This window comes from Symphalangus syndactylus, chromosome 8 (assembly GCF_028878055.3).
Source record: "Symphalangus syndactylus isolate Jambi chromosome 8, NHGRI_mSymSyn1-v2.1_pri, whole genome shotgun sequence".
NCBI classification, from domain to species: Eukaryota; Metazoa; Chordata; class Mammalia; order Primates; family Hylobatidae; genus Symphalangus; species Symphalangus syndactylus.
In genome coordinates this window covers 144,913,635-144,938,408 of record NC_072430.2, presented here as the reverse complement: position 1 = coordinate 144,938,408, position 24,774 = coordinate 144,913,635, and the positions used below count along the sequence as shown (strand labels likewise).

General features: G+C 47.0%; 1 protein-coding gene across 20 annotated transcripts in view; it reads left to right on the top strand.

Moving 5' to 3' along the window:
* The window catches only part of ANKMY1 (ankyrin repeat and MYND domain containing 1), a 96,923-nt gene that overhangs the window by 62,585 nt on the left and 9,564 nt on the right, over positions 1 to 24,774 (top strand). For 12 of the 20 annotated variants that reach the window (XM_063645328.1, XM_055291178.2, XM_055291186.2 and 9 more), the window contains 2 exons: positions 13,745 to 13,823; positions 14,912 to 16,584. In XM_063645328.1, the coding sequence (XP_063501398.1) occupies positions 13,745 to 13,823; positions 14,912 to 15,149 (317 nt within the window). In that variant the 3' untranslated portion in view covers positions 15,150 to 16,584. Of the gene's footprint in view, positions 1 to 1,471; positions 8,551 to 13,744; positions 13,824 to 14,911; positions 16,585 to 24,774 lie in introns of those variants that run through there. The other 8 variants (XM_055291188.2, XM_055291187.2, XM_063645330.1 and 5 more) reach the window with 3 other exon arrangements.

Here is a 24,774-nt window from a genome sequence, read left to right as displayed (position 1 = left end):
ATACCCACACCCATCCTCTCCTCACATAAAGACCTGTCACGTGTTAACATGTGTGCGCACACACACACAGGAACCTGCTGATCCCACCCCCATACTGAGTCCTTAGCATGCAGTAGCCCCCTACAGCCCCACACAGTCCCCCACTGAGCAACACCCCAGGTGCCTTCCCAGCACACAGTGCTCTGCCCCACACACTTCCACATGCTGTTAGTCCGTTTGCATTGCTGTAAAGGAACAGCTGAGACTGGGTAATTAGAAAAGAGGTTTAATAGGCTTGTGGTTCTGCAGGCTGCACAGGAAGTGCGGTACCAGCATCTGCTTCCGGAGAAACCTCAGGGAGCTTCCACTCCCAGTGGAGGGCGAAGGGGAGCCTGTCCATTACATGGCAAGACAGGGAGGGAGAGAGAGAAGGCGGGGATGTCCCAGGCTCTTCTAAACTCCCAGCTCTCCTGTGAACTAACTGAGAACTCACTCATCCCCAAGGGGATGGCACTAAGCTACTCATGAGGGATCCATCCCCACGATCCAGCCACCTCCTACCAGGCCCCACCTCCCACGGGGGGCCCCACAGTTCAGCATGAGATTTGGAGGGGACACACATCCAAACCACATCGCATGCTTGTGTCCCCACAAATATTTACCAGCCACATGCCCACCCACATACTTGCATACTCCTCAGCATGTACGCCCTGAAATCCCTCAGTTCCACCCCCACAGCTATCTGCACACCTACCCACACACATGCCTGTCTCCACCCACACAGCACACTGCTTCCCCACATCCCACCCGACCACGATCTGCATACATCTCCACACACATACGGACACCCCACACCCACCTCCCAAACTCAATTATGTGCTGTCACACATGTGCCCACCCATGCATAAACCCCCCCACCCCACCCCCAACACCTGCCCCATCCAACCCCAGTCCTCACATATATACCAATTCATCCACTGCCACCCATGCCTTACACAGGTACACCGCCACAAGCCACTCCCATATGTCCCCCCCAACACACACATACTAACCTCCCCTCGACACAAACATAAACTTCCCCCCACGTGGCTCACCCACCAGCACACATGGATGCACCTTTGCTGAAGCTACTTTCTGGCCAGGGTGCCTGCAAGGTGAGGCCTCCATTTGTGTAGAGCCCCTCTTGGGGGATACAGGCTCTGCCTTGGGCATGACACCCCTGAGGATACTGGGGTTCTAATCAGGCTTGTACTGGCCTATGGGCGGAGGACCAGGCAGGGAGAGGCAAGTTGAGAAGACCCACGTCTACTGCCTCCTCCTTTCCATCAGAGATTAGGTCCTAAAACGGAGGTGTCACTTATGGAGAAGTATCCCATTGTCCTGACCCCCAGCTCCACAGCCTTGGCTCAGTGATTTTGCCCAGGGGAGAGACACACCATAAAACAGTGAGCTTCACACCTCATCACAAAGAAACCGATTTCATTTTTAACAGAGCAAGGACAGTTTCAAGCCTAATGTTGAGAGGCAATTGGAAGGAGATTGGTAAATTCACTGGAGTAACAGACTAAACAATAGAATGGCTAATTGCTAGAGAAAACTAAGAAAAGAGAGAGAGGAGAAGCCTTCCTGTGGTCATAACAAGTCTCACACACCCCAAGGACTGATCTAAAGAGCACACAGCATTTAAAGAAACATTTATTCAATAAAATCCTTTAAAATTCAGTAAGAACAGAGAATGTCTGTGGTATTAAACCAAGATCTACCTTCCTTTTCACTCTCCCAGCTCAGGGAGGCAGAAACTCTATTCCAGACTAGTACAGCCAAGAACACAGTAGAAGAGGGCATAGATGTCAATAATTCTCATCCTGCCCCCAGCTACCTGTTGCTGAGGCTAAGTTCCTGTTGCTCCAGACTTAGTGTGGCTCCAAGATGGCCAGGAGGTGGCGGCTCCATTCTTATCCTCAGCTTCCAAGATGTCCAGGAAGTGGTGCACTCAGAATTACTGGAGGTGATGATGGGCAATATCAAGAAGATTGGTAAACTCACTGGAAATATAGGTGAAACTATAATCTGCCAGCAATTATATACCATAGTTTGTATTAACTATAAATTATGCCAGAGAAAAACGAGGAAAGATAGCTGGGAAGAGCACTCCTGTGGTCAGAACCAATCTTCAATACTGACCTTGGGAACTATCCCTTCAATGAGCTCTGATCTAATTGGATCAGTCTAGGAAGCCATTTTTACCCTAGGGCACTGTTATCAGAACTAAACAGGAGCGTATGGTCATGAAGGAGACAGTCAAAGGGATCCTTGTCCAAACCACTGTCACCTTAGGGTCACTATGAACAAACGCAAGCCTGCCTTCCATGAGAAGGAACATCAGAAGCTTTATACTGTAGGGGAGAAATGGATTTCACACGATTAACCCAATAACCAAATAAGCAAACAGATAGTAATATCCAGCCCCGAGGGAGAAGAATGAAGGAAAATGAACAGATCCTCAGAGAAAAGTGGGAGACCAACAAGAGAGAAAAAAGAATGATGAGAAATGAAGAGATCATTAGGGGAAAGTGGACACCATCAAGCACACCTATATATATATATATACATTTAATTTGAGTACCAGAAGCAGAGGTGAGAGAGAAAGGAGCAGGAAAAATATTTGGAGAAATGATAGATAAAAACTTTCTAAGCATATTTAAAAATTTATCTAGGTAGCTTAATGGAGTTTCAAGTAGGATAAAACAGAGATTTGTAAAACAGACACATCAGAGTTAAAATACTGAAAGTCAAAGACAAGGAGAAAACATTGAAAGCAGCAAGAGAAAAATAACTCAAAACTTACAAGGGAATCCCAGTAAGATTAACAGCTAGCCGGCATCTCATCAGAAGAAATTGGTTGGAGGGTGGTCAAGATGGCTGATAAGAAGCATTTCATACCCACTTCCTCCACTTAGTAGAACCACAGCAGTGTATAGACAGTCACACTCAAAGTACATTATCCAAGGGAGAATGCTGGAACTCAACAAAGAAGTGATGGAACACCAAAAGTGGGGAAGGAGGAGAGGCAGCCTCTCTGGCTGGGTTTGGCTGGGCATCAGGAGTGAATTCCCAATATAAGGAAGAGGAGAGTAGGTTGTAGGGGCCAGCCCTACAGAGTCTGTGGGTTTTTCTCCCTGTGTGCGGAGACGAGAGATCATAGAAATAAAGATTTATGGATTTATAACCTTGTCTCTACTAAAGTACAAAAATGAGCTGGGTGTGGTGGTGCATGCTTGTAATCCCAGCCACTCGTGAGGCTGAGGCAGGAGAATTGCTTGAACCCGGGAGGCAGAGGTTGCAGTGAGCTGAGATCATGCCACTGTACTCCAGTCTGGGCGACAGAGTGAGACTCTATCTCAAATTAAAAAAAAAATCGAAATAATTGATTTTAAAGGATCTAAAATAGAAAAGAATACTGAACAAACATTACAAATAAATTAGAAAAAGAATTCAGGATATGAATGAGAAGTTTATCAAAGAGGTATTTTTAAAAATAACCAAACAGAAATTCTGGAACTGAAGAATTCATTGAAAGAAATACAAAATACATTTGAAAGCATCAACAATAGACTAGATGAGACAGAGGAAATCTCAAAACTTGAAGACAGGTCTTTTGAAATAATCCAATCAGATGAAGGTAAAGAAAAAATAATAAAAACAAATAAGCAAAGGCTTCATGATATTTAGGACAACATAAAGCAACTAAATTTGCAAATTACTGGTATCCTTAAGGGCAAAGAAACAAAGGATTAGAAAATGTATTAATGAATTAGGGCCAGGTGTGGTGGCTTACACCTATAATACCAGTGCTTTGGGAAGCCAAGTGGGAAGATTGCTTGAGGCCAGCAATTTGAGACCACCCTGGGCAACATAGCAAGACCCTATCTCTACAAAAAAGAAAAAAAATTAGCTGGGTGTCATGGCATGCACCTATAGTCCTAGCTGCTTGGGAGGCTGGGCCCAGGAGTTTAAGGTTCCTGTGAGCTAGGATTGTGCCACTGCACTGCAGCCTGGGTGACAGAGCAAGACCCTATCTCTAAAAATAAATCAGTTTTTTTTAAAAGAAAGCTAATTTAATGAAATAATAGATGAAAACTTCTCAAGTCTAGCAAGAGATATAGACATTCAGATAAAGGAAGTTCAAATGAACCACAGGAAGATACAACCACAAAAGATCTTCTGCATGGCACATTATAGTCAGACTGTCTAAAGTCAAAGAGAAAATCTTAAAAGCAGCAAGAGAAAAGCATCTAGTCACCCATAAAGGAAATTCCTTAAGACTAACAAATTTCTCAGCAGAAACCTTACAGGCCATAAGAGAATGGGATGGTATATTCAACATGGTGAAAGAAAAATAACACTGTCACCCAAGAATACTATATCCAGCAAAATTGTCTTTCATAAATGAAGGAGATATAAAGTCACCCCTGGACAAACAAATGCTGAGGTAATTCATTACTACTAGACTAGTTCTACAAATGCTCAAGGGAGTCCTAAACGTAGAAGCTAAAGGACAACATTTACCATTATGAAAATACACAAAAGTATAAAAGTCACTGGCAAAGCAGTTATACAAAGGAGGAAGAGACAGAACTCAAATGCTACCACTACCGAAATCCACCAAAGCACAACACCACACTATAAGAAAGGAACAAGAAGTATATGAAGCAACCAGAAAACAACATGATGGGAACAAAGCCTTACATATCAAGAATAACCTTGGACATGAACAAATTAAATTATCCTCTTAAAAGACAGAATAGCTAAGTGGATTAAAAATGATCCGTGATCAAAAAATGATTCTGCTTACAAGAAACTCACCTTATCATTAAAGACACATATAGACTGAAATGAGGGGATGAAAAAGATATTCCAAGCAAACAGAAACTAATAGTGAGCAGGAGTAACTAGGTATACTTATATCAGATAAAATGGACTTTAAGTCAGGAAGAGTTAAAAAAAAAAAGACAAAGTCATTATATAACAATAAAGGGATAAATCTAGCAAGAGGATATAACAACCCTAAATATATATGCACCCAACACTGGAGCACCCAGATTCATAAAGCAAATATTACTAATCTAAAGGCAGATATATATACTGCAATACAGTAATAATAGGGGTCTTCAATACCACACTCTCAGCATTAGGCAGATTATCTAGACAGAAGATAAAGAAACATTGGATTGAAACAGGACATCAGACCAAATGGTCCTCACAGACATTTACAGAACATTTTATCTAACAAATGCAGAATATATATTCTTTTCATCAGCACATGGAACATCCTCCAGGATAGACCATATGTTAGACCACAAAACAAGTCTCAACAAACTTAAAAGATCAAAATCATATCAGGTATCTTCTCAGACCACAATGGAGTAAAATTAGAAGTCCGTACCAAGAAGAACTCTGTAAACTATACAAATGCATAATTTATGCTATTTAAATATGTATACTATACAAATATATACAACTATGTATATACAAATTTGCAAACACGGAAATTAAACATGCTTCCGAATTAATATTGAGTCAATGAAGAAATTAAGATGGAAATAAAAAAATGTATTGAAACAAACGAAGATAGAAGCACAATATACCAAAACCTGTGGGATACAGCAAAAACAGGGCTAAGAGGGGAAGTTTATAGCAATAAATGCCTACAGCAAAAAAGTAGAAAGATTACAAACTAACAATCTAACAATGCACCTCAAGGAACTAGAAAAGCAAGAACAAATCAAATCCAAAATTAGAAGAAGAAAATAAAGATCAGAGCAGAACTAAATGAAATAGAGAAAAAATAGAAAATCAATGAAATAAAAAGTTGATTCTTTAAAAAGTTGAAAACAAGATTGATAAACTGCTAGCTAGACTAACCAAGAAAAGAGAATAAATTTCTTCTTTCATATCTTATTTGAAGAAATGAATCTCTGTAAGTAAAATCAGAAATGAGAAAGATATTACAACTGATACCACAGAAATACAAAAGATCATCAGAGACTATATGAAAAACTGGAAAACCCGGAGGAAATGGATGAATTCCTGGAAACATGAGTCTACCAAGATTGAATGAGGAATAACTAGAAAACCTGAACAGAGCAATAATGAGTAGCAAGATTGAATCAGCAATAAAAAGTCTCTCAACGAGGAAAAGCCCAAGACCAGATGGATTCACAGCTGATTTCTACCAAATATATAAAGAAGATATAATACCAATCCTCCTGAAACCATTCCAAAAAACTGAGGAGGAGGGAATTCTCCCTAAATCATTCTATCAGGCCATTGTCACCCTGATATCAAAAGCAGACAAGGACACATGCAGAAAATCTACAGGTCAATATTCCTGATTAATCTAGATGCAGAAATTCTCAATACGGTACCAGCAAGCCACATCCAACAGCACTTTCAAAAGATTAGGTGAGGCTTATACCTGGCATGCAAGGATAGTTCAACATATGCAAATTAATAAATGTGATACATCACATCAACAGAATGAAGGACAAAAACCATATAACCATCTCAATAGATGCAGAAAAAGCACTGGATACAACTCAACAAATCTTCATGATAAAAACTCTTTTGTTTTTTTTTGAGACAGAGTCTTGCTCTGTTGCCCAGGCTGGAGTGCAGTGGCACAATCTCAGCTCACTGCAACATCTGCCTGCCAGGTTCAAGCAATTCTCCCTGCCTCAGCTTCCAGAGTAGCTGGGATTACAGGTGCCTGCCACCATGCCCAGCTAATTTTTTTGTATTTTTATTAGAGACGGGGTTTTGCCACGTTGGTCAGGCTGGTCTCGAACTCTTGACCTCAGGTGATCCGCCTGCCTTGGCCTCCCAAAGTGCTGGGATTACAGGTGTGAGCCACCATGCCCAGCTGATAAAAACTCTTAAGTAACCAGGCACGGAAGGAATATACTTTAAAATAATAAAGGCTATATATGACAAGCCCACAGCTAACATCATCATAATAGGGAAAAATTAAAAGCCTTTCCTCTAAGAACTGTAATAAGATAAGGTTGCCCACTTTCACCACTCCCATTCAACCTAGTACTTCAAGTCCTAGCCAGAGGAATCAGGCAAGGGAAAGAAATAAAAGGCATCCACATTGGAAAAGAGTAAGTCAAATTGTCCCTCTTTACTGATGATATTATTCTATATCTAGAAAAACCTAAAGACTCCACCAAAACACTCTTAGATTTGATAAATGAATTCAGTAAAATTGCAGGATACAAAACTAAAATACAAAAAATCAGTAGCTTTTATATACACCAATAAGACCTAGCCAAGACTGAAATCAGGAAGGCAATCACATTTACAATGGCTACAAAAAAATACTTAGGAATAAATTTAACCAAGGAGGTGAAGGATCTCCATAAGGAAAACTATAAAACACTGATGAAAGAAATTGAAGAGGACACACACAAAAATGGAAAGACATCCCATGTTCATGGGTTGGAAGAATTAATATTGTGAAAATGACCATACCACCAAAAGCAATCTACAGAGTCAATACAATCCCTATCAAAATACCAGTGCCATTCTTCACAAAAACAGAAAAAACAATCCTAAAATTCATATAGAACCAAAAAAGATCCCAAATAGCCAAAGCAGTCTGGAATAAAAAGAACAAAGCTGGAGACATCACATTACCTGGATTCAAAATATACTACAAAGCTATAGTAACCAAAACAGCATGTACTGATATACAAATAGACACACAGACCAATGAAACAGAATAAAGAACCCAGAAATAATGCCATATATTTACAGCCAACTGATCTTTGTCAAAGCTGATGAGAACATACATTGGGGAAAGGACACTTCTTCAATAAATGGTGCTGGGAAAATTGGATAGCCATGTGCAGAAGAATGAAAGTGGACCCTTATCTCTCACCATATATAAAAATAGACTCTACATGGACTAAAGACTTGAACACAAGACTTGAAACTATAAAAATACTCAAAATTTAGGGCAAATTCTCCTGGACATTGATCTAGGCAAAGAAGGTATGACTAAGACTTCAAATACACAGGAAACAAAACCAAAAATAGACAAATGGGATTTAATAAAACTAAAGAACTTCTACACAATGAAAGAAATAATCAACATAGTGAAGAGAACCTGGTGAATGGAGAAAACATTTGCAAACTATTTACCTGACAGGAGACTAATATTCAGAATACACAGGGAACTCATACAATTTAACAGGAAAAAATAATCCTATTAAACTTGGGTAAAGGACATGAATGGACATTTCTCAAAAGAAGACATACAAACAGCCAGTAGGTGTATGAAAAAATGCTCATCTGTTTGTCTTATGCCTAAAAAAAATGAATAGCTCAACATCACTAATCATCAGAAATGCAAATCAGTCAGAATGGTTATTATAAAAAGACCAAAAATAACAGATGGTGGAAAGGATGCCAAGGAAAGGGGACTCTTATATGCTGTTGGTGGAATGTAAACTAGTACAGGCACTATGGAAAATAGTATGAAGATTTCTAAAAAAAAAAAAAACAAAATTATCATTCGATCCAGCAGTCACACTACTATCTATCCAAAGGGGAAAAAAATCAGTATATCAAAGGAGTATCTGCACTTGCCTATCTATTGCAGCACAATACACAATAGCTATGATATGGAACTGACCTAAATGTTTATCAGCAAAGAAATGGATAAAGAAAATGTGGTATATATATGCAATGGAACATTATTCAGACATAGACAAGAATTAAATCATGTCATTTGTAGCAACACAAGTGGAACTGGAGGTTAGTATTTTAAGTGAAATAAGCCAGACACAAAAAGACAAATATCATATGTTCTCACTTATATGTGGGAGCTAAACATTTTGAACACATGGAGGTAGAGAGTAGAAAAATAGGTAACAGAGACTGGGAAGGGTGAGTAGAGAAAGTGGGTAGGATGAAGAGAAGAGGTTTAAAGTGTACAAAGATGCAGTAAGATAGAAGAAATAAAGTCAATATTTTAGAGCAGAGTAGAACGACTATACTTAACAAAAATGTATTTTATTCAGGTGATGGACACCCAAATACCCTAACTTGATCACTACACAGTATATACATGTCATAAAACTTTTTGATGTGCTCCACAAATTTGTGTAAATAATAATAATAAAAGGATGCAATGGAGGGTTGTTAGAGGAGACTCAAGACAGTGGGATGTCATATTCAAAGTGCTCAATGGACATGGTGGCTCTCATGCCTGTAATACCAGCACTTTGGGAGACTGAGGCAGAAGGATTGCTTGAGCCCAGGAGATTGAGACCAGCCTGGGCAACGTGGTGAGACTTAGTCTCTATTTAAAGAAAATTAAAAGTAACCAAACAAAAAACAAAGTGCTCAGAGTTAGATAAACTGCTAACTGAGAATCTTATATCCAGCAAGTTAACTTGCAAACATGAAAATGAAATCGACATATTTCCAGATAAAACCTGTGAGAATTGGTTGTTATAGCCTTCCCTTACAAGAAATACTAAAGGTATTTTGAAAGCAAGTGACTTAAGGTGGGAATTAAATACACATGAACAAAGAGCATTGGCAAAGTTAATTGTAAAGAAGAATATAAATGCATATTTCTTCTTTGTTAATTGACTTTAAAAGCAATTTAAAAATAATTTATATGTAAGCAATTTGTATATATGTATGTATGCACTGAATTTATATATTATGTGTGTGTGCATGCGTGTGTGGTTGCATGTGTGTGTATGCCCGTAACATACAGAAACGTATTATATTTGGCAATAGCAGTACAAAGGAAGTGGGCAGGAGGAAAGTTCTGTTGTGGTAAGAAATGACTCCAAATGGTAACTCAAATTGAGAAGACGAAATGAAGATCCAGAAATGGTAAATAATTTTAATATAACTAAAGCTATAAATATATACATTTTCTCCTTCTCTCAGCTTCTTTAGAATACACAAAATTATATAAAGTAATAATCTTATAATGTTGGATTTATAACCTTTATAGATGTAATGTGTAATAATATCACAAAAAGGCAGAAAAGGAAATAGAGCTATATAGGAATAACTTTTTAATATTTCACTGCTGTTAGTATAGGTCTGAAGCTGATTATGACCAGTCAAGATTCATATGGTAGGCCAGTCATGGTGGCTCACGTCTATAATCCCAGCACTTTGGGAGGCTGAGGCAGAAGGATCATTTGAGCCCAGGAGTTTAAGATCAACCTGGGCAACATGGCAAGACCCAGTCTCTACAAACATTTTTTAAAAAATGAGCTCCACATGGTGGCGTGTGCCTGTAGTCACAGCTACTCAAGAGGCTGAGGTGGGAGGATCACTGGAGCCTGGGAGGTTGAGGCTGCAGTGAGCCACGATCACGCCACTGCACTCCAGCCTGGGTGACAAGGTGAGAATCTGTCTCAAAAAGAAAAGAAGAAAAAAGAAGATTCATATGGTAAAGGCTGATGTGACCATTAAGGAAAGAACTCAAAAATATAGTTTAAAATTATTAGATAAATTAAGACATTACATTAACAAGAATCCACTTGTTCTAGATCCTTGAGGAATCACCATACTGTCTTCCACAATGGTTGAACTAATTTACACTCTTGCCAACAGTGTAAAAGCATTCCTATTTCTCCACATCCTCTCCAGTATCTGTTGTTTCCTGACTTTTTTTTTTTTTTTTTTTTTTTTGAGACGGAGTCTCGCTGTCGCCCAGGCTGGAGTGCGTTGGCGTGATCTCGGCTCACTGCAAGCTCCACCTCCTAGTTTCACGCCGTTCTCCTGCCTCAGCCTCCCGAGTAGCTGGGACTACAGGCGCATGCCACCATGCCCGGCTACTTTTTTGTGTTTTTAGTAGAGACGGGGTTTCACTGTGTTAGCCAGGATGGTCTTGATCTCCTGACCTCGTGATCCACCCACCTCAGCCTCCCAAAGTGCTGGGATTATAGGCATGAGCCACCGTGCCTGGCTGTTTCCTGACTTTTAATGATTGCCATTCTAACTGGCATGAGATGGTGTCTCATTGTGGTTTTGATTTGCATTTCTCTAATGACCAGTGATGATGAGCTTTTTTTCATGTTTGTTGGCTGCCTAAATGTCGTCTTTTGAGAAGTGTCTGTTCATATACTTTGCCCACTTTTTGAGGAGGTTGTTTTTTTCTTCTAAATTTGTTTACGTTCTTTGTAGATTCTGGATATTAGCCCTTTGTCAGATGGATAGATTGCAAAAATTTTCTCCCATTCTGTAGGTTGCCTGTTCACTCTGATGATAGTTTCCTTTGCTGTGCAGAAGCTTTTTATTTTAATTAGATCCCATTTGTCAGTTTTGGCTTTTGTTGCCATTGCTTTTGGTGTTTTAGACATGAAGTGCTTGCCCATGCCTATGTCCTGAATGGTATTGCCTAGGTTTTCTTCTAGGGTTTTTGTGGTTTTAGGTCTTACATTTAAATCTTTAATCCATCTTGCGTTAATTTTTGTATAAGGTATAAGGAAGGGGTCCAGTTTCAGTTTTCTGCATATGGCTAGCCAGTTTTCCCAACACCATTAAATAGGGAATCATTTCCCCCATTTCTTGTTTTTGTCAGGTTTGTCAAAGATCAGATGGTTGTAGATGTGTGGCATTATTTCTGAGGGCTCTGTTCTGTTCCATTGGTCTATATATCTATTTTGATACCAGTACCATGCTGTTTTAGTTACTGTAGGCTTGTAGTATAGTTTGAAGTCAGGTAGCGTGATGCCTCCAGCTTTGTTCTTTTTGCTTCAGATTGTCTTCACTATACAAGCTCTACCATTTGACCCAGCAATCCCATTACTGGGTATCTACTCAAAGGATTATAAATCATTCTACTATAATGACACAGGTACACGTATATTTATTGCAGCACTATTCACAATAGCAAAGACTTGGAACCAATCCAAATGCCCATCAATGATAGACTGGATAAAGAAAATGTGGCACATATTCACCATGGAATACTATGCAGCCATAAAAAGGCTGAGTTCATGTCCTTTGCAGAGACATGGATAAAGCTGGAAACCATCATTCTCAGCAAACTAACACAGGAACAGAAAACTAAACACTGCATGTTCCCACTCATAAGTCGGAGTTGAACAATGAGGACACATGGAAACAGGGAGGGGAAAATCACACACTGGGACCTGTTGGTGGGTGGGGGGCTAGGGGAGGGATAGCATTAGAATAAATACCTAATGTAGATGACAGGTTGATGGGTGCAGCAAACCACCATGACGTGTGTATACCTAGGTAACAAACCTGCACGTTCTGCACATGTACCCCAGAACTTAAAGTATAATAATAATAACAAAAATAGTCCACTTGATGCAGAAGAGTAAAAGAAGAATAAAGAAACAGAAAAATTCTGAGACATATAGAAAAGAAAATGCAAAGTATCAAATGTAAATCCAACTACAGTTTATCATTAATAACATTAAATGTGAATAGATTAAAACAAGAGGCAGAGATTGTCACACTGGATAAAAACACAAGATCCATCTATGTGCTATTTACATGAGACACATGTTAAATTCAATAATACAGGCCAGGTGTGGTGGCTCATGCCTGTAATCCTAGAACTTTGGAAGGCCGAGGAGGATGGATCACCTGAGGTCAGGAGTTTGAGACCAGCCTGGCCAACATGGTGAAACCCTGTCTCTACTAAAAGTACAAAAATTAACCGGGTGTGGTGGTGCAAGCCTGTAATCCCAGCTACTCAGGAGGCTGAGGCAGGAGAATCACTTGAACCAGTGGAGATCACACCACTGCACTCTAGCCTGGGTGACAGAGCAAGACTCTGTCTCGAAAAGAAAAAAAAAATTCAATGATACAAACAGATAAAGTAAAAGGATGAAAAACTAACATGGGAACAGCAATCACAAGAAGGCTGGAATTGCTAATATCAGAAAAAATAGACTTACAAATGCTACTGGTGAGAAAGAGGGACATTTTATGATAAAAGGATCATCAATTAGGAAGATGCAACAATTATAAACCCATATGCACCTAATCACAGACACCCAAATATATGGAGCAAAAAGCCACAGAAATGGAGAAACAGATAACAATAATATTCAGAAATGTCAAGTCCTCACTTTCAACAACTGATCAAAAAATTAGGCAGAAGGTCACCAAGGAAAAAGGAAGTTGAACCACACAAGCCTGTTAGACTTATCGGATCTCTAGAACACTCTACCCAACAGGAACAGAGTCTTTGTTCTTCTCAAGTATACTGGAGACATTCTCCAGGACAGCCCATATATAGATCATAAGCGCTTAATAACGTTAAGAGAATAGAAATAATACATTTCATATACTCTGACCACAGCAGAATTTAATTAGAAATGACTTAACAGAAGGACATTTGGGAAACTCACATAAAATAACACATGTCTAAATAACAAATTTAAGAAGAACCCAAACGGGAAATTTGAAGCACTTTGAAATGAATTAAAAAGAAGACACAACACAGGCGAAGCAGCAGACTGAAGAGTGAAGGCCCTCCCTGGAGCCTGTGGACTGCCCTGCGCCTCCAGGTCCACGTCCCGCTCTGCGTCCTCGCACCCACTATGGAGCCATCGAAGGTTTGGTTCCCCCTATCTGCCTCCCCAGTAGTGCAGGCAGGCACCACAGGGAGGGCCCAAGGAGGTGGCTTCTGCAGTGGTGGCCCCCACCCTACCACGTGGGTACTAATGCGGGACCCTTTTTCGTGCAGCGGAGCTGATCCCCAGCCACAGGATGAAGAAGAAGGGCCCCAGCCTGCTCAGGGGCCTGGACGTGAAGGAGCAGGGGCAGTAAGTGTGTCCGCGGGCTGGGTTCTTTCCAGGATGGCAGCCTGTGGTTTGGACAGTGCTGTTGTGCCTGGCCTGACCACCTCATCCGGGGACAGCCTCCATGCCATCTGATCCCCAAGTGGCATGGCCTCCTCCAGGAAGTCCTGGTTGCAGGCTGTGGGCTTCAACCAAGATGAGGTGCAGATGATGCACCCTGCAGATGAGGGTGCAGAGTCATAGGGCACACTCATGGAGCTGCCCTGGGCTGGACAGGGAACCCCATGGACAGGGGTTCCATGTCCTGCAGGAGGGTGGCCACCTTCCATCCTAGAGACGGCCACTAAGTGGGGTTTGAGCCCAGGCTTTGCTTCTGCAAGATGTCCTGTGGAGGCTTGCCTGGACTGCTGGCTGTGCGGCAGAGCCTGCACACCTGCACCCTCTTAGCCCCTCCTTCCACTGCTGGCCTCTCCTTGGAGTCTCAACACTGCACTCACTCTGCTGTTCCAGAACAGTCTCTTTACGTGCCTGTGTGCCCGTCTGGGATGAGAGGGCAGGAACCAGGCCCTATTCTTGTCGGCATCCCCACCTCATAAACCCTGAGCAACCCAGCGAGGTGATGGAGAGGGGACTGGTGCAGGACAGGGAGGCTCTTTCTCCTCCTAAAGCAGAGGAGACTGGTGCTTAGAGGCTCGCCCCAAAGGCAGGCTCCATGCCCTGCCCTCGAAGAGTCACTTCTCCCATGCAACACTGTACCACAGACATTTCCCTATGTGCCTAGGAGTTCCCCACCATCGTCGTGTTTGTGGCTCCATGGCGGTCTCCTGAATGGATGTGCATTCACTTAACCAGCCCTTACTGGTGGGCACAGGTGGTTCCCAGAGCTCGGAATGTGTTGGTTTCCTATTCTAAATATCACTGTGCTGAACATCCTCAGGATGAGGACTTGGGGGCTTTTGTCCGTGTGTGAAGGCTGCCCAACGCAAGGGACAGTGCGGGACGGTGGGGAATAGCCAAGGAGCTCAGGGCCAGGCACAGCTCCCAGGCAGCGGCTGTTTGTGGGGAAGCAGGTTCTGGAGTGGCTGCCTGCTGACTGTGAGGCTCTGTTGCAGAATTCCCTTCTTCAAGTTCTGCTACCAGTGTGGCCGCTCCATCGGGGTCCGCCTCTTGCCCTGCCCTCGCTGCTACGGGATCCTGACCTGCAGCAAGTACTGCAAGACCAAGGCCTGGACCGAGTTCCACAAGAAGGACTGCGGGGACCTGGCAGCCATCGGTAGGTCGGCCCTCAGGCTGAGAGGCAAGGGTTCCGCTGCTGCTGAGGGTGAAGGTGCAGGTCTGGGGTGCTGGTGAGGGGCACCCTCATTTCCCGAAATCTCTCCAGATTCAGGCCACTTTTCCAACATTTCCAGATGGGCCTGTTGGGAGGTGGGCATCGGGGCCACTGAGGCAGCCTGGCTCTTCCTCACCTACTGTGGCAGCATGATGCTTGTCCTCGCCCTGGAAGGGGACACCACCCCATCCCTGCAGAGCTGGAACATGAACTCCTGGGGGCTCTGCTGACACCTGGGAGCTTCACTGAACTCCTAGGGGGCTCTGCTGACAACCAGGGGCTTCACTGACACCTGGGAGCTCTGCGGGACACCAGTGCCTCTGGACCACAGGGCAGTTGGCCTTGGGGTTCCTTCAGGAAATTTCCTCCCAGCCTGCCGTCTCAGATGTCTGTCTTAGTGCGGATGTCAACAGGTGTCTGCTTCTAGAAACACCCTGCTCTCCCGCGCTCCCCTCTTCCCCTCCTTGGTGTGACCAGGGCCCGGTGCCGCAAGGGTGGCGGGCATCGCCGAGGCTGGTGTGCGAAGCTGTGCAGTGGTGACCGCTCTCCTGGGACCTGGCTGGGTTCCCGGCCTGGTGGGGATGGGAGTGGGTCTGGGAAAGCCCCTGCCCTTAGGCCTGCGGCCTGAAGTGAATGGCTGCTGACCTCCTTCCCCCTCCATAAAAGGGGGCTTTTTTTTTTCTTTTGAGATGGAGTCTTGCTCTGTCGCCAAGCCTGGAGTGCAGTGGCACAATCTCCACTCACTGCAACCTCTGCCTCCCAGGTTCCAGCGATTCTCCTGCCTCAGCCTCCCGAGTAGCTGGGACTACAGACTAATTTTTTGTATTTTTAGTAGAGACGTGGTTTCACCATGTTAGCCAGGATGGTCTCGATCTCCTGACCTCGTGATCCACCCACCTCGGCCTCCCAAAGTGCTGGGATTACAGGCGTGAGCCACCACGCCCAGCCAATGGGGCTTTTAATAACAGGCGCCCTCAGTGAGGTCGCAGCTCTTTGGCTTGTAGACATCAGGATGGGACTTGGTGGGTCTGGCAGGCCCCTCTTTGAAGAGTCACAGCAGATAGCCCTCAGGCCTTGCTGCATCCTGTCTCCTTGCCTGCAAAAGCGCTAGACAGAGCACAGTCCTCAGCCACCCCACATAGCCGAGTTCTGGAGCCAGGCCTAGGGGGAGGCCAGCTCCAGCCCCCTCTTCCCCCTCCCCCACACCTTTTCCTCCTCCAGTGACACAACTGGAGGAAGTTTCCAGGAGGAGAGAAGAATCTCAGTGAAGCAGCAGCTGCACATCCGAGGCTTGGGGAGGACCCAGGACTGTGTGGGTTTCTCACCTGCCTGAGCCACCTCAGGGAATCTTCCAGCCTAAGGCAGGCATTTCTGCACCTTTAGGGTCATGCTTTGTAGCAATGTCTCCCTTGAGACCTCGAAATAAATTGGCCCCACAGGGTGATTTTGACAGTCCGTGCTGTGCTCTGCCGCTAGCTGGGCAAAGTCTCAGAGCTTTTGTGGAGCCCGTGTCTGCCTCTGCCCCTGGCTTTGATCTCGCCTGGCCTCCCATGGGGCCTGGCCTGGGCCATCCTGGTGGGCGAGGCGGGTGAGGGTCAGGATTCGGAGCCTGCTGCAGAGATGGTGGTGGGGGCAGCTCCTGGGTCTCTGGGGCTTGTTCTGGGACCTTGCCAGGAGCCCACGGCAGCAGGCTCCACTCCCTGCTCAGGTGCCCATGGGTGCAAGGCTCCTACTGGGGTCTGCAGTGCTCATTTGTTCCCTGTGCACTTATGAAGTGTCTGCTGTGTGCTGAGTGTTCTGGGGATGACGGTGTTTGTGGAAATCACTGGGAATGCGAGGAAGGAGGGCCTGGAGCAAATGACAGGGAGCAGTGCTGCCTTCGAGGGTGGCCTGCGTGGAAATTCACGGAGAGGGCAGGGGAAGGTGCGCAGTGAGGGGCGGACCTGGAGAAGGACGACAGCATCCCCGGGGACAAGGGGACAGCGTCCAGGGACAAGGATGATGGGGGTTTGCTGCTGAGGGCAGAATAGCTGGGAGTGTGAAGGGTGGGAGCCTGTGTCGGGGCTGGAGCCAAGCAGGTGAGACCCTGCTCCAGGCTGGCTTGTGGCTGTCAAAGCAGCTGCACCTGCAGTGATTTTTTTTTACTGACTTCCTTGGTCTCGCCAAAGATGGGCTCCATGCTGGGGGTTTGTTGGGGGTGCCCTGGGGAATGCTTCTGTAAGGGGTCAACAACAAGCCTGGGCAGAGGGACAAGCTGACCGCTGGGTGGCTTTTCATAGGGGCTCCCAATGGACGCAGGGGCCAGGCCTTTGTACCCCTGCATCAGCTGGTCACCGGCCACAGGCTGACCTTGGGAGGGTCGTAACTGTGTGAGCTGGCTCCCTGCTGCCAAGAGCTGTTCCTGGTCAGGGGGGTCTGGGATGCTGGGTGGGTGTAGGCACCTGCAGCTTCCACTACCTCTGTTAGAAAGGAAAAAGCTGCTAATGGATACTTATTTAATGGTACACTTAATTCTATAAAAGTTAGAGAATATCTATAAAGCAAAAGAAAGAACCTGTAAGTGACAATTATCCGCACTGTATTAATCCATTCTCGCACTGCCACACATACATATCAGAGACCAGAAAATGTATAAAGAAAGGAGGTTTAATTGGCTCAGGGTTCTGCAGGCTGCACAGGAAGCATGGTGGCATGTGCTCAGCTACAATCATGGCAGAAAGAGAAGGGGAAGCCGGCACTTCACATGGCTGGAGCGGGAGGAAGGGGAGGGGCTGCCACACACTTTTAAACAGCCAGATCTCGTGAGAATTCTATGACCACGAGAACTGCACCAAAGGGGGAAGTCTGCCCCCAGGATCCAATCACCTCCCACCTCCAACATTGGGGATTACAATTTAACATGAGATTTGGGCAGAGACATAGATCCAAACCATATCACAGACACCCTATCCGGGGCCATGGCCAACGCTTTGTGTGTGTCCTTTCAATCTCTACAGGCATGAGTGCACACAGACACACATGTGTATCTAAAAGCAGGAGCATCCTCTCTGTTCTGAACTAGGCCATGAACATCTATGTTATTAAATATTTTTCTGCAACATAATTTCCCCAAATGAAAATAGCTTTATTTTTTATTATGTATGCAATATACGCTTATTTAAGAAAGAAGACAGCAAAGACAAGAGTGATAAAAATAACTGGGGGAGGTGGCATATGCCTGTGATCCCAGTGACTTGGGAGGCCGAGGCAGGAGGATTGCTTGAGCGCCAGAGTTCCAGACCAGCCTGGGCAGCATAGTGAGACCCTGTCTCTAAAAAAAAGATCTTAGTCAGGTGTGGTCGCACACACCTGTAGTCCCAGCTACTCAGGAGGCTGTGGTGGGAGGATTGCTTGAACTAGGAGTTTGAGGCTACAGTGAGCTGTGATGGCACCACTGTGCTCTGGCCTGGATTAGAGTGAGATGCTAACAACTAATTTTTAAAAATGAGAAAATCATCTTAATCTTACAATTCAAGGATAAGCATTCTGAGCATTTTGGGGAACATATTCTTTATTTGTATTTATTTATTTTCTTTGAGACAGAGTTTCTCTCTTGTTGCCCAGGCTGGAGTGCAATGGCGGGATCTCGGCTCGCTGCAACCTCTGCCTCCTGGGTTCAAGCGATTCTCCTGCCTCAGCCTCCTAAGTAGCTGGGATCACAGGTGTGGGCCACCATGCCCAGCTAATTTTGTATTTTTAGTGGAGACGGGGTTTCTCCATGTTGGGCAGGCTGGTCTCAAACTCCTGACCTCAAGTGATCCACCCGCCTCAGCCTCCCAAAGTGCTGGGATTACAGGCATGAGTCACCACGCCTGGCCCTTGGGGAACATATTCTTTAGACTGTAACCCATGCATGCAGGCATCCACACCCTGAGCCACACTGTGTACACACAGGCACTGTCTCATGTATCCCCGCTGCTTATTAAAATAGCATGGTTAGTTCTTCAAGCCCAGCCTGCCACACATGGTGTTGGTCCCATCATCTTCGGTGGCCGACGGCACTGCACTCCCTGGCTAGGCGGCGTTTACCCGCGTGATGCCTTTTACAGGCATGCGGTGGTTTCATGGCCCATGTTAAAGGGTGAACAGTTCTAAACAATGCTGTACACACACATGGTTGGCCTAGTTTTCCCTTCAGTTAAATGCCAGAAAGTTATGTTTTCAGGTTGTAAGCGTGTTTTTGTTCTCAGTTGTGTATTCTTGGAGCGCTCTTGGGGAAGGTTCTATCAGTCTAAAGCGTGGTCAAAAGACTGTGAGCGCGACTTCACTCTGCACCTGTGGCCGTGGGCACTGTAGGAAGTTTAATCTTACCCGGGCTCCTAAGGATTTATACGCGAGTCTCAGCATCTGCGTATGTTGGTGTGACATTGATGTTTTCCACTGGTTCCTTTTTTTTTTTTTTTTTTGAGACGGAGTCTCGCTGTGTCGCCCAGGCTGGAGTGCAGTGGCACGATCTCCGCTCACTGCAAGCTCTGCCTCGCGGGTTCACGCCATTCTCCTGCCTCAGCCTCCTGAGTAGCTGGGACTACAGGCACCCGCCACCACGCCCGGCTAATTTTTTGTATTTTTAATAGAGACAGGGTTTCACCATGTTAGCCAGGATGGTCTCGATCTTCTGACCTCGTGATCCGCCCACCTCAGCCTCCCATAGTGCTGAGATTACAGGCGTGAGCCACAGTGCCTCCACTGGTCCCTTTTTATTGGAGATGTTTGCTTTTCCTGATGGATAGGCAGTCTCTAAAGCACAGTAACTTCTCCTATGCCTTGTGTGCAGATAACTGTCTTGCAGTTTGCAGTTTGCACATGGAAGTTTTCTCGTGTTGTGACATCCACCTGTCCTTTCCTCAGGGCCTGGCTTGCTGGAGTGCGTAGAGAGCAGTCCCTTGCTGGGCTTATGTGTGCAAGGGTAGGCTTTGCCCAGATTCTCACTACCGTTTTAATGCATTACTGTTTAACCTGTTATTGTGTAACCAATCTAGCATTAATTTTTGTGTAAGGTTTGAGAACCAGCTATCTAGATCTATCCCCAAACAATGAGCGGGATCGAGTAATCCATTTCTCTTCCCTGGTGGATACATGCCTGCCTCTTAGTTGCCATAGAGGCCCCTTCTATGCTCTGCTGTCTCCACCTGCAGCTCCGTGGCCTTTTCACGTCTGCCAGGACAGCCCCACCCTCCTCCTCACTGGCCCTGTGAAAGGCCCTGCGGTGACCGTGTGCTTTTTCTTCCAGATGAATTGTGCAGTGTGTGTCAAGTTCCAAAATGTCTCTTCGGGACTTAGCAATTATCTTGTTTCATTTGACTGGCAGACAGTTGGCATCTTCTGAGCAGAGTTTTCTGGCTTGCGAGATGGTGCTGTGGTCACTTGGCGCTGGATAATTTCCTTTCTGTAGGAACCATCCCTGGCCCCTCTCCACTTTCACACCTCACACCCGGTCCTTCCTGAGGTCTGCTCAGCTCTGCCTTCAAAGCGCAGCTCAGCCAAGCCACTTCCAGAATCCCATCCTGCCGCCGTCCCTGCCCTCCTCGCTGTCCATGCAGCCATAGAATCTCATATTTTGCACCCATTGGTGAAGGGGCCACACGCGTGGTTGCCGGCAGGGCATCGGAGTTCCCTGGGTAGTTGCCGTGGTCCCTGTGGGCGCCATACCTGCTGAGCCTCTTTCGGTCTTTCTGGCTGTTGGTCCCCTGGCGGGTGCCGCACAGCACGCTGGGATGACAGCCTGGCAGCTCCTGGCGGTTTGTGGGAATGCTTTCTGCAGCCCCTTTCTTGGGTGGAAGCCAGCATGCATTTCCATGGGTGGTCACACTTGAACTCATTCTGTTGGTTAATTTTTTGGCACTTCAATCTTTAATTCTTTCTCAGACTTCATTTTGCACGGCTGCCCTGCCTGTCCAAACTGTGCTCACCTCTGTGTGTTCTATGTGTGGTGAAGCCTCCCCTACCCCCCACCTTCCGTGGTTCAGGGCGTATCCTGGTCCTGCCCCGCCTGTGGTGGTCACCAGCATGTCAGGGAGGGAACGCGGAGGACCCACGCCTCATAGAGCCCCTGCTTTGCTTTAAGTCGGGTACCTCACCTAGTTTGTGGACAGGCCCCGACACTGGGGGGTCCTCCAGGCTGTCCTTCCTCTCCCTCGAGGCCCCTCTTCCCATGGAGACTCCGTCTAGAGCAGAGACGCTGCCGAACCTCCAGCTGCTGCCTCAGGGTCTCAAGGGGCTCCAGCAGCTGGGTCTTATCCTCAGAGACCCTCAGAAACAACCAGGGCCCTTCGCTGTCAGCGTGGTCAGCTTTCCCCTTTATGGACCCAGCTGTCTGCACTCCAGCAGTGTGGAGTCCGGCACCACCAGAGCGTTCGCAGTGGAAGGAGGCTTGCCGGGGCCTCCCTGGGCTCCTGCAGAGTCACTCTGCTCTGCAAGGTGGAAAAGTGGCTGTGGCCTGGAGGGTGCTGGGCCCTGTCTGCTTCTGCTCTTGAGCCCTAGAGGAGGTCCCCCGAGAACTGGGTGCTCAGCACGGCCCTCCATCCTCCCCTTGGGGGCCACAGTGCAGCCTGGCCCCTTGGCTATCTGTGAATGTGGAGTTCTGGGATGAGGGCCACATGTGAGAGCTACAGTGCTCATCTAGGAGCATGTGGGGCCATGCGGGGGCAGAGGGAGGGGAGACAATCCCCGGGATCCAGACCCCCCGCTGCTTCTCAGGGCCCTCGGCTCTTTTCTCCCCTGAGCAGCCTCTCTGAGACGTGTCCCAGGCTTCTGGCTGGAGGCTTCTCTTGCCCCCACGGGGAGGCAGGACAGCAGGCACAGGGAGCCGCCTGTGCCCCCGGGACCCCTCCAGGCTGTCCTGGGCAGTCTCTAGGTGAGGGAGGGATACGGGGGTGCTTGTCCTTGCCCACCGCGCCCCATTCCCACAGCCATCTTCAGTCCTACCCTGGCTGTGAGATGGTCGCCTGCCCTTTTGTTTTAGAGTTAGTGCCTCCCCCACCATGCCTCCCCAGAAGGGCAGCCTTGGTACCCCACAGCCGCCCTGGGCACTGGATGGTGAGTGGGGATCCTGGGCAGAGGGCCTGGGAGGAGCAGCTCAGGGTCCATCTGGAAGGTGGATGCACACTCACCTGTCCCCTCGAAGGCTGAGGACCAGGCACCGTGGCTGGGCGGGATGGTGTACCTGCTGGGCGCAAGATGGCCGGGCCAAGCCACAGCCATGGTGTCTTTAAGAAGCCTGAGGCCTGGAGCTCATCCCAGGTGCTCCACAAGCCACCGTTTCTGATAACTTCCTTCCAGCCATCTCCCTTGGAAGCAGGGAGAGGGAGGGACATGGGAGCGTCCCGTGGTTCTCCAGGGTGTCCAGGGCGTCACCCACTCTGCCTGGGCGCAGGCCATTCCCCTTCCTGACTTGCATGCCGCTGCTGCCTCCTGAGCCAGTGACAGTGAGCTGGGCAGGCAGGCACCGTGGAGCCCTGGCAGGTATGAAGGAGCCTCAGTGGCGGGGAAGTCGGGTGGTCTGGAGTGGGAGGAGGGGGTCGCCCAGGAGATGGAGATGAGGAGCAGGGGGATCCGGGGAGGGAAGGCAGGGAGATACAGAGACTGGGACATGTGGTGAGTCTGAAGCTCCCTGGGACGCTCTACAGTGGGACTGGGAGCAAAGGAGAGGGCTCCCACCCTGGGGCTCTACCCCAACTCTCTGGGGCAGCAAGGGAACACAGCTTCATGTGCACTGGCCCAAAGGCCCGGGAAGGGTGTCCCTGAGTCTGCTGTCATCTGCCGAGCACCAGCCCCCAGCCCAGCTGTGCTGCTATTGAAGGCGCTACAGAAGGGGGTCCCAGTAGGTCCAAGGGTGCTCTGTGCCCCAGCCTGACATTCCTCCCTCTCCTGCTTCCGCTGTGTCCCCCCACTGGCCTGAACCCTGGGCAGCCTCCAGGCCCTGCAGGCCTCATTGCAGAGTGGAGGGTTGGGCTTGCCCAGGTGGCTGCTGAAGGATCGGTTTGTTGAGGGTGGGCCTGGGGCCAGCCCCTCCTCGGGCTCAGCCTACACCACCCGCCGCCCCCAGGCCCCACTATACCTTGCCTCTCAGGAGAGTGGGCAGCCACCTAGGGGATGCCAGGCGGCTGCCAGAGGAGCCTTGGGCAGAGAGGGCAAGAAAACTATGAACGGAAAGAGGTGCTGGGGTCTGAGAGGGACATAGATGGTGATGAGGAGACCGCAGGAGGCAGAGAGGGTGGCTCTGGTTCTGACCTGGAAGGCTGTGCTGGAGATAAAAGGCCTGGAGTTTTCGGGTGTCAGGGTTCTTCCCAGAAGCCAGGAAGCTCCTGTGTTCTCTGGGAAGTTGGGGCAGTGGGAGGAGGGGGTAGCCAAGGTGTGTTCTATGGTCCCAGGAAGGAGGCAGACAACATAGCTGTGGGCCAGGGTTTTCTTCCTTGGACATCACAGGGACAGGGCCCAGCCTAGCCTCCTCTTCTTGGAGCCTGGAGTGCTGGCACCTGCCTCCCTCCCTCCTTCCCACCAGCCCCCATCTGCTTCAGCCCGTGTCTTCCTTTGATTATCTGGAAAACTGAGAAACTTCCCACACAGGTTGTGCCTCCATGCTGAATTGTTTGTGACTTTTCTTTACGTAACTGGCTGCCACCATATAAGCTTCAAGGCCTTTCAAAACCTGGTTCTGACCTGGTACACTATTGCAACTTAAAAACAAAAACAAAAAATGACAGAATAATCAAAGGAGGCCCTGAGCCACCAGCATGCGGTGGGACATGTACACACGTGTTGTCCTGCTCCAATGCCTGGATTTTACGGAAACAGAATGAGATGCAGCTAAACCCGCCACCTTTATCCTGTTTTGTGATTCTGCTTTTCATTTGTACCTCCTTGCGTGCGATGTGGACTTGCCCTCTGTGTGACGATTTTACACTGCACCATCTGTTGGAAAGCATTGGTTTGCATTTCCTTGATGATGAGTGAAGTTCAGTGCTTTTTCATACATTAATTTATTGGCCACTTAGAGTTCCATGTCGGTGAATTACATGTGTGTGTATGAGAGATCTTTGCCCCTTTTTCCTATTGAACTGTCTTTTTTATTGCTTGTGAGAGCATCTTGCATGCTCTATGGCCTGGTCTCACAGTGCCGTGCCTGTGCCCACAGTTTGGAGCACGCATGCCTCACCGTCATCCCCTTTGCCTCTGCAGCATAGGGCTTTGTCTCTGGGAATGCTTGCTCCATCACGCAGCCATGCGTGTTCTCTTCTGCTGTCATCTCCAGGTGGTGAGGCATCACTTTTCACATTTCGGTCCATATTCCATCTAAGAGAGAGTGATGAAGATATGTTTGTGTTGACACCATGAAGTAGGGACACTGTTCATCTTTCCCACGTGGACAGCCACAGCCCCGCACTGTATAGTTAAGGCTTCCTTGCCTACTCTTCTTGTCCCTAGAGGTTCAACGTCGTCCAGATGGAAGCAGACAGTGGGTGGTCTTTTGTAGCCTTCAGGCTGTGAACCTGTAGAGGAGGGGCCTGTGCACTTATGTCATCTCCACGGGGAGGTCTTTGTTCCATCTCCCACCTTAGCAAGTCCAAGACCCGAGCTCCCTCTTGGTCCTTACAGCCCAGCCCCTGC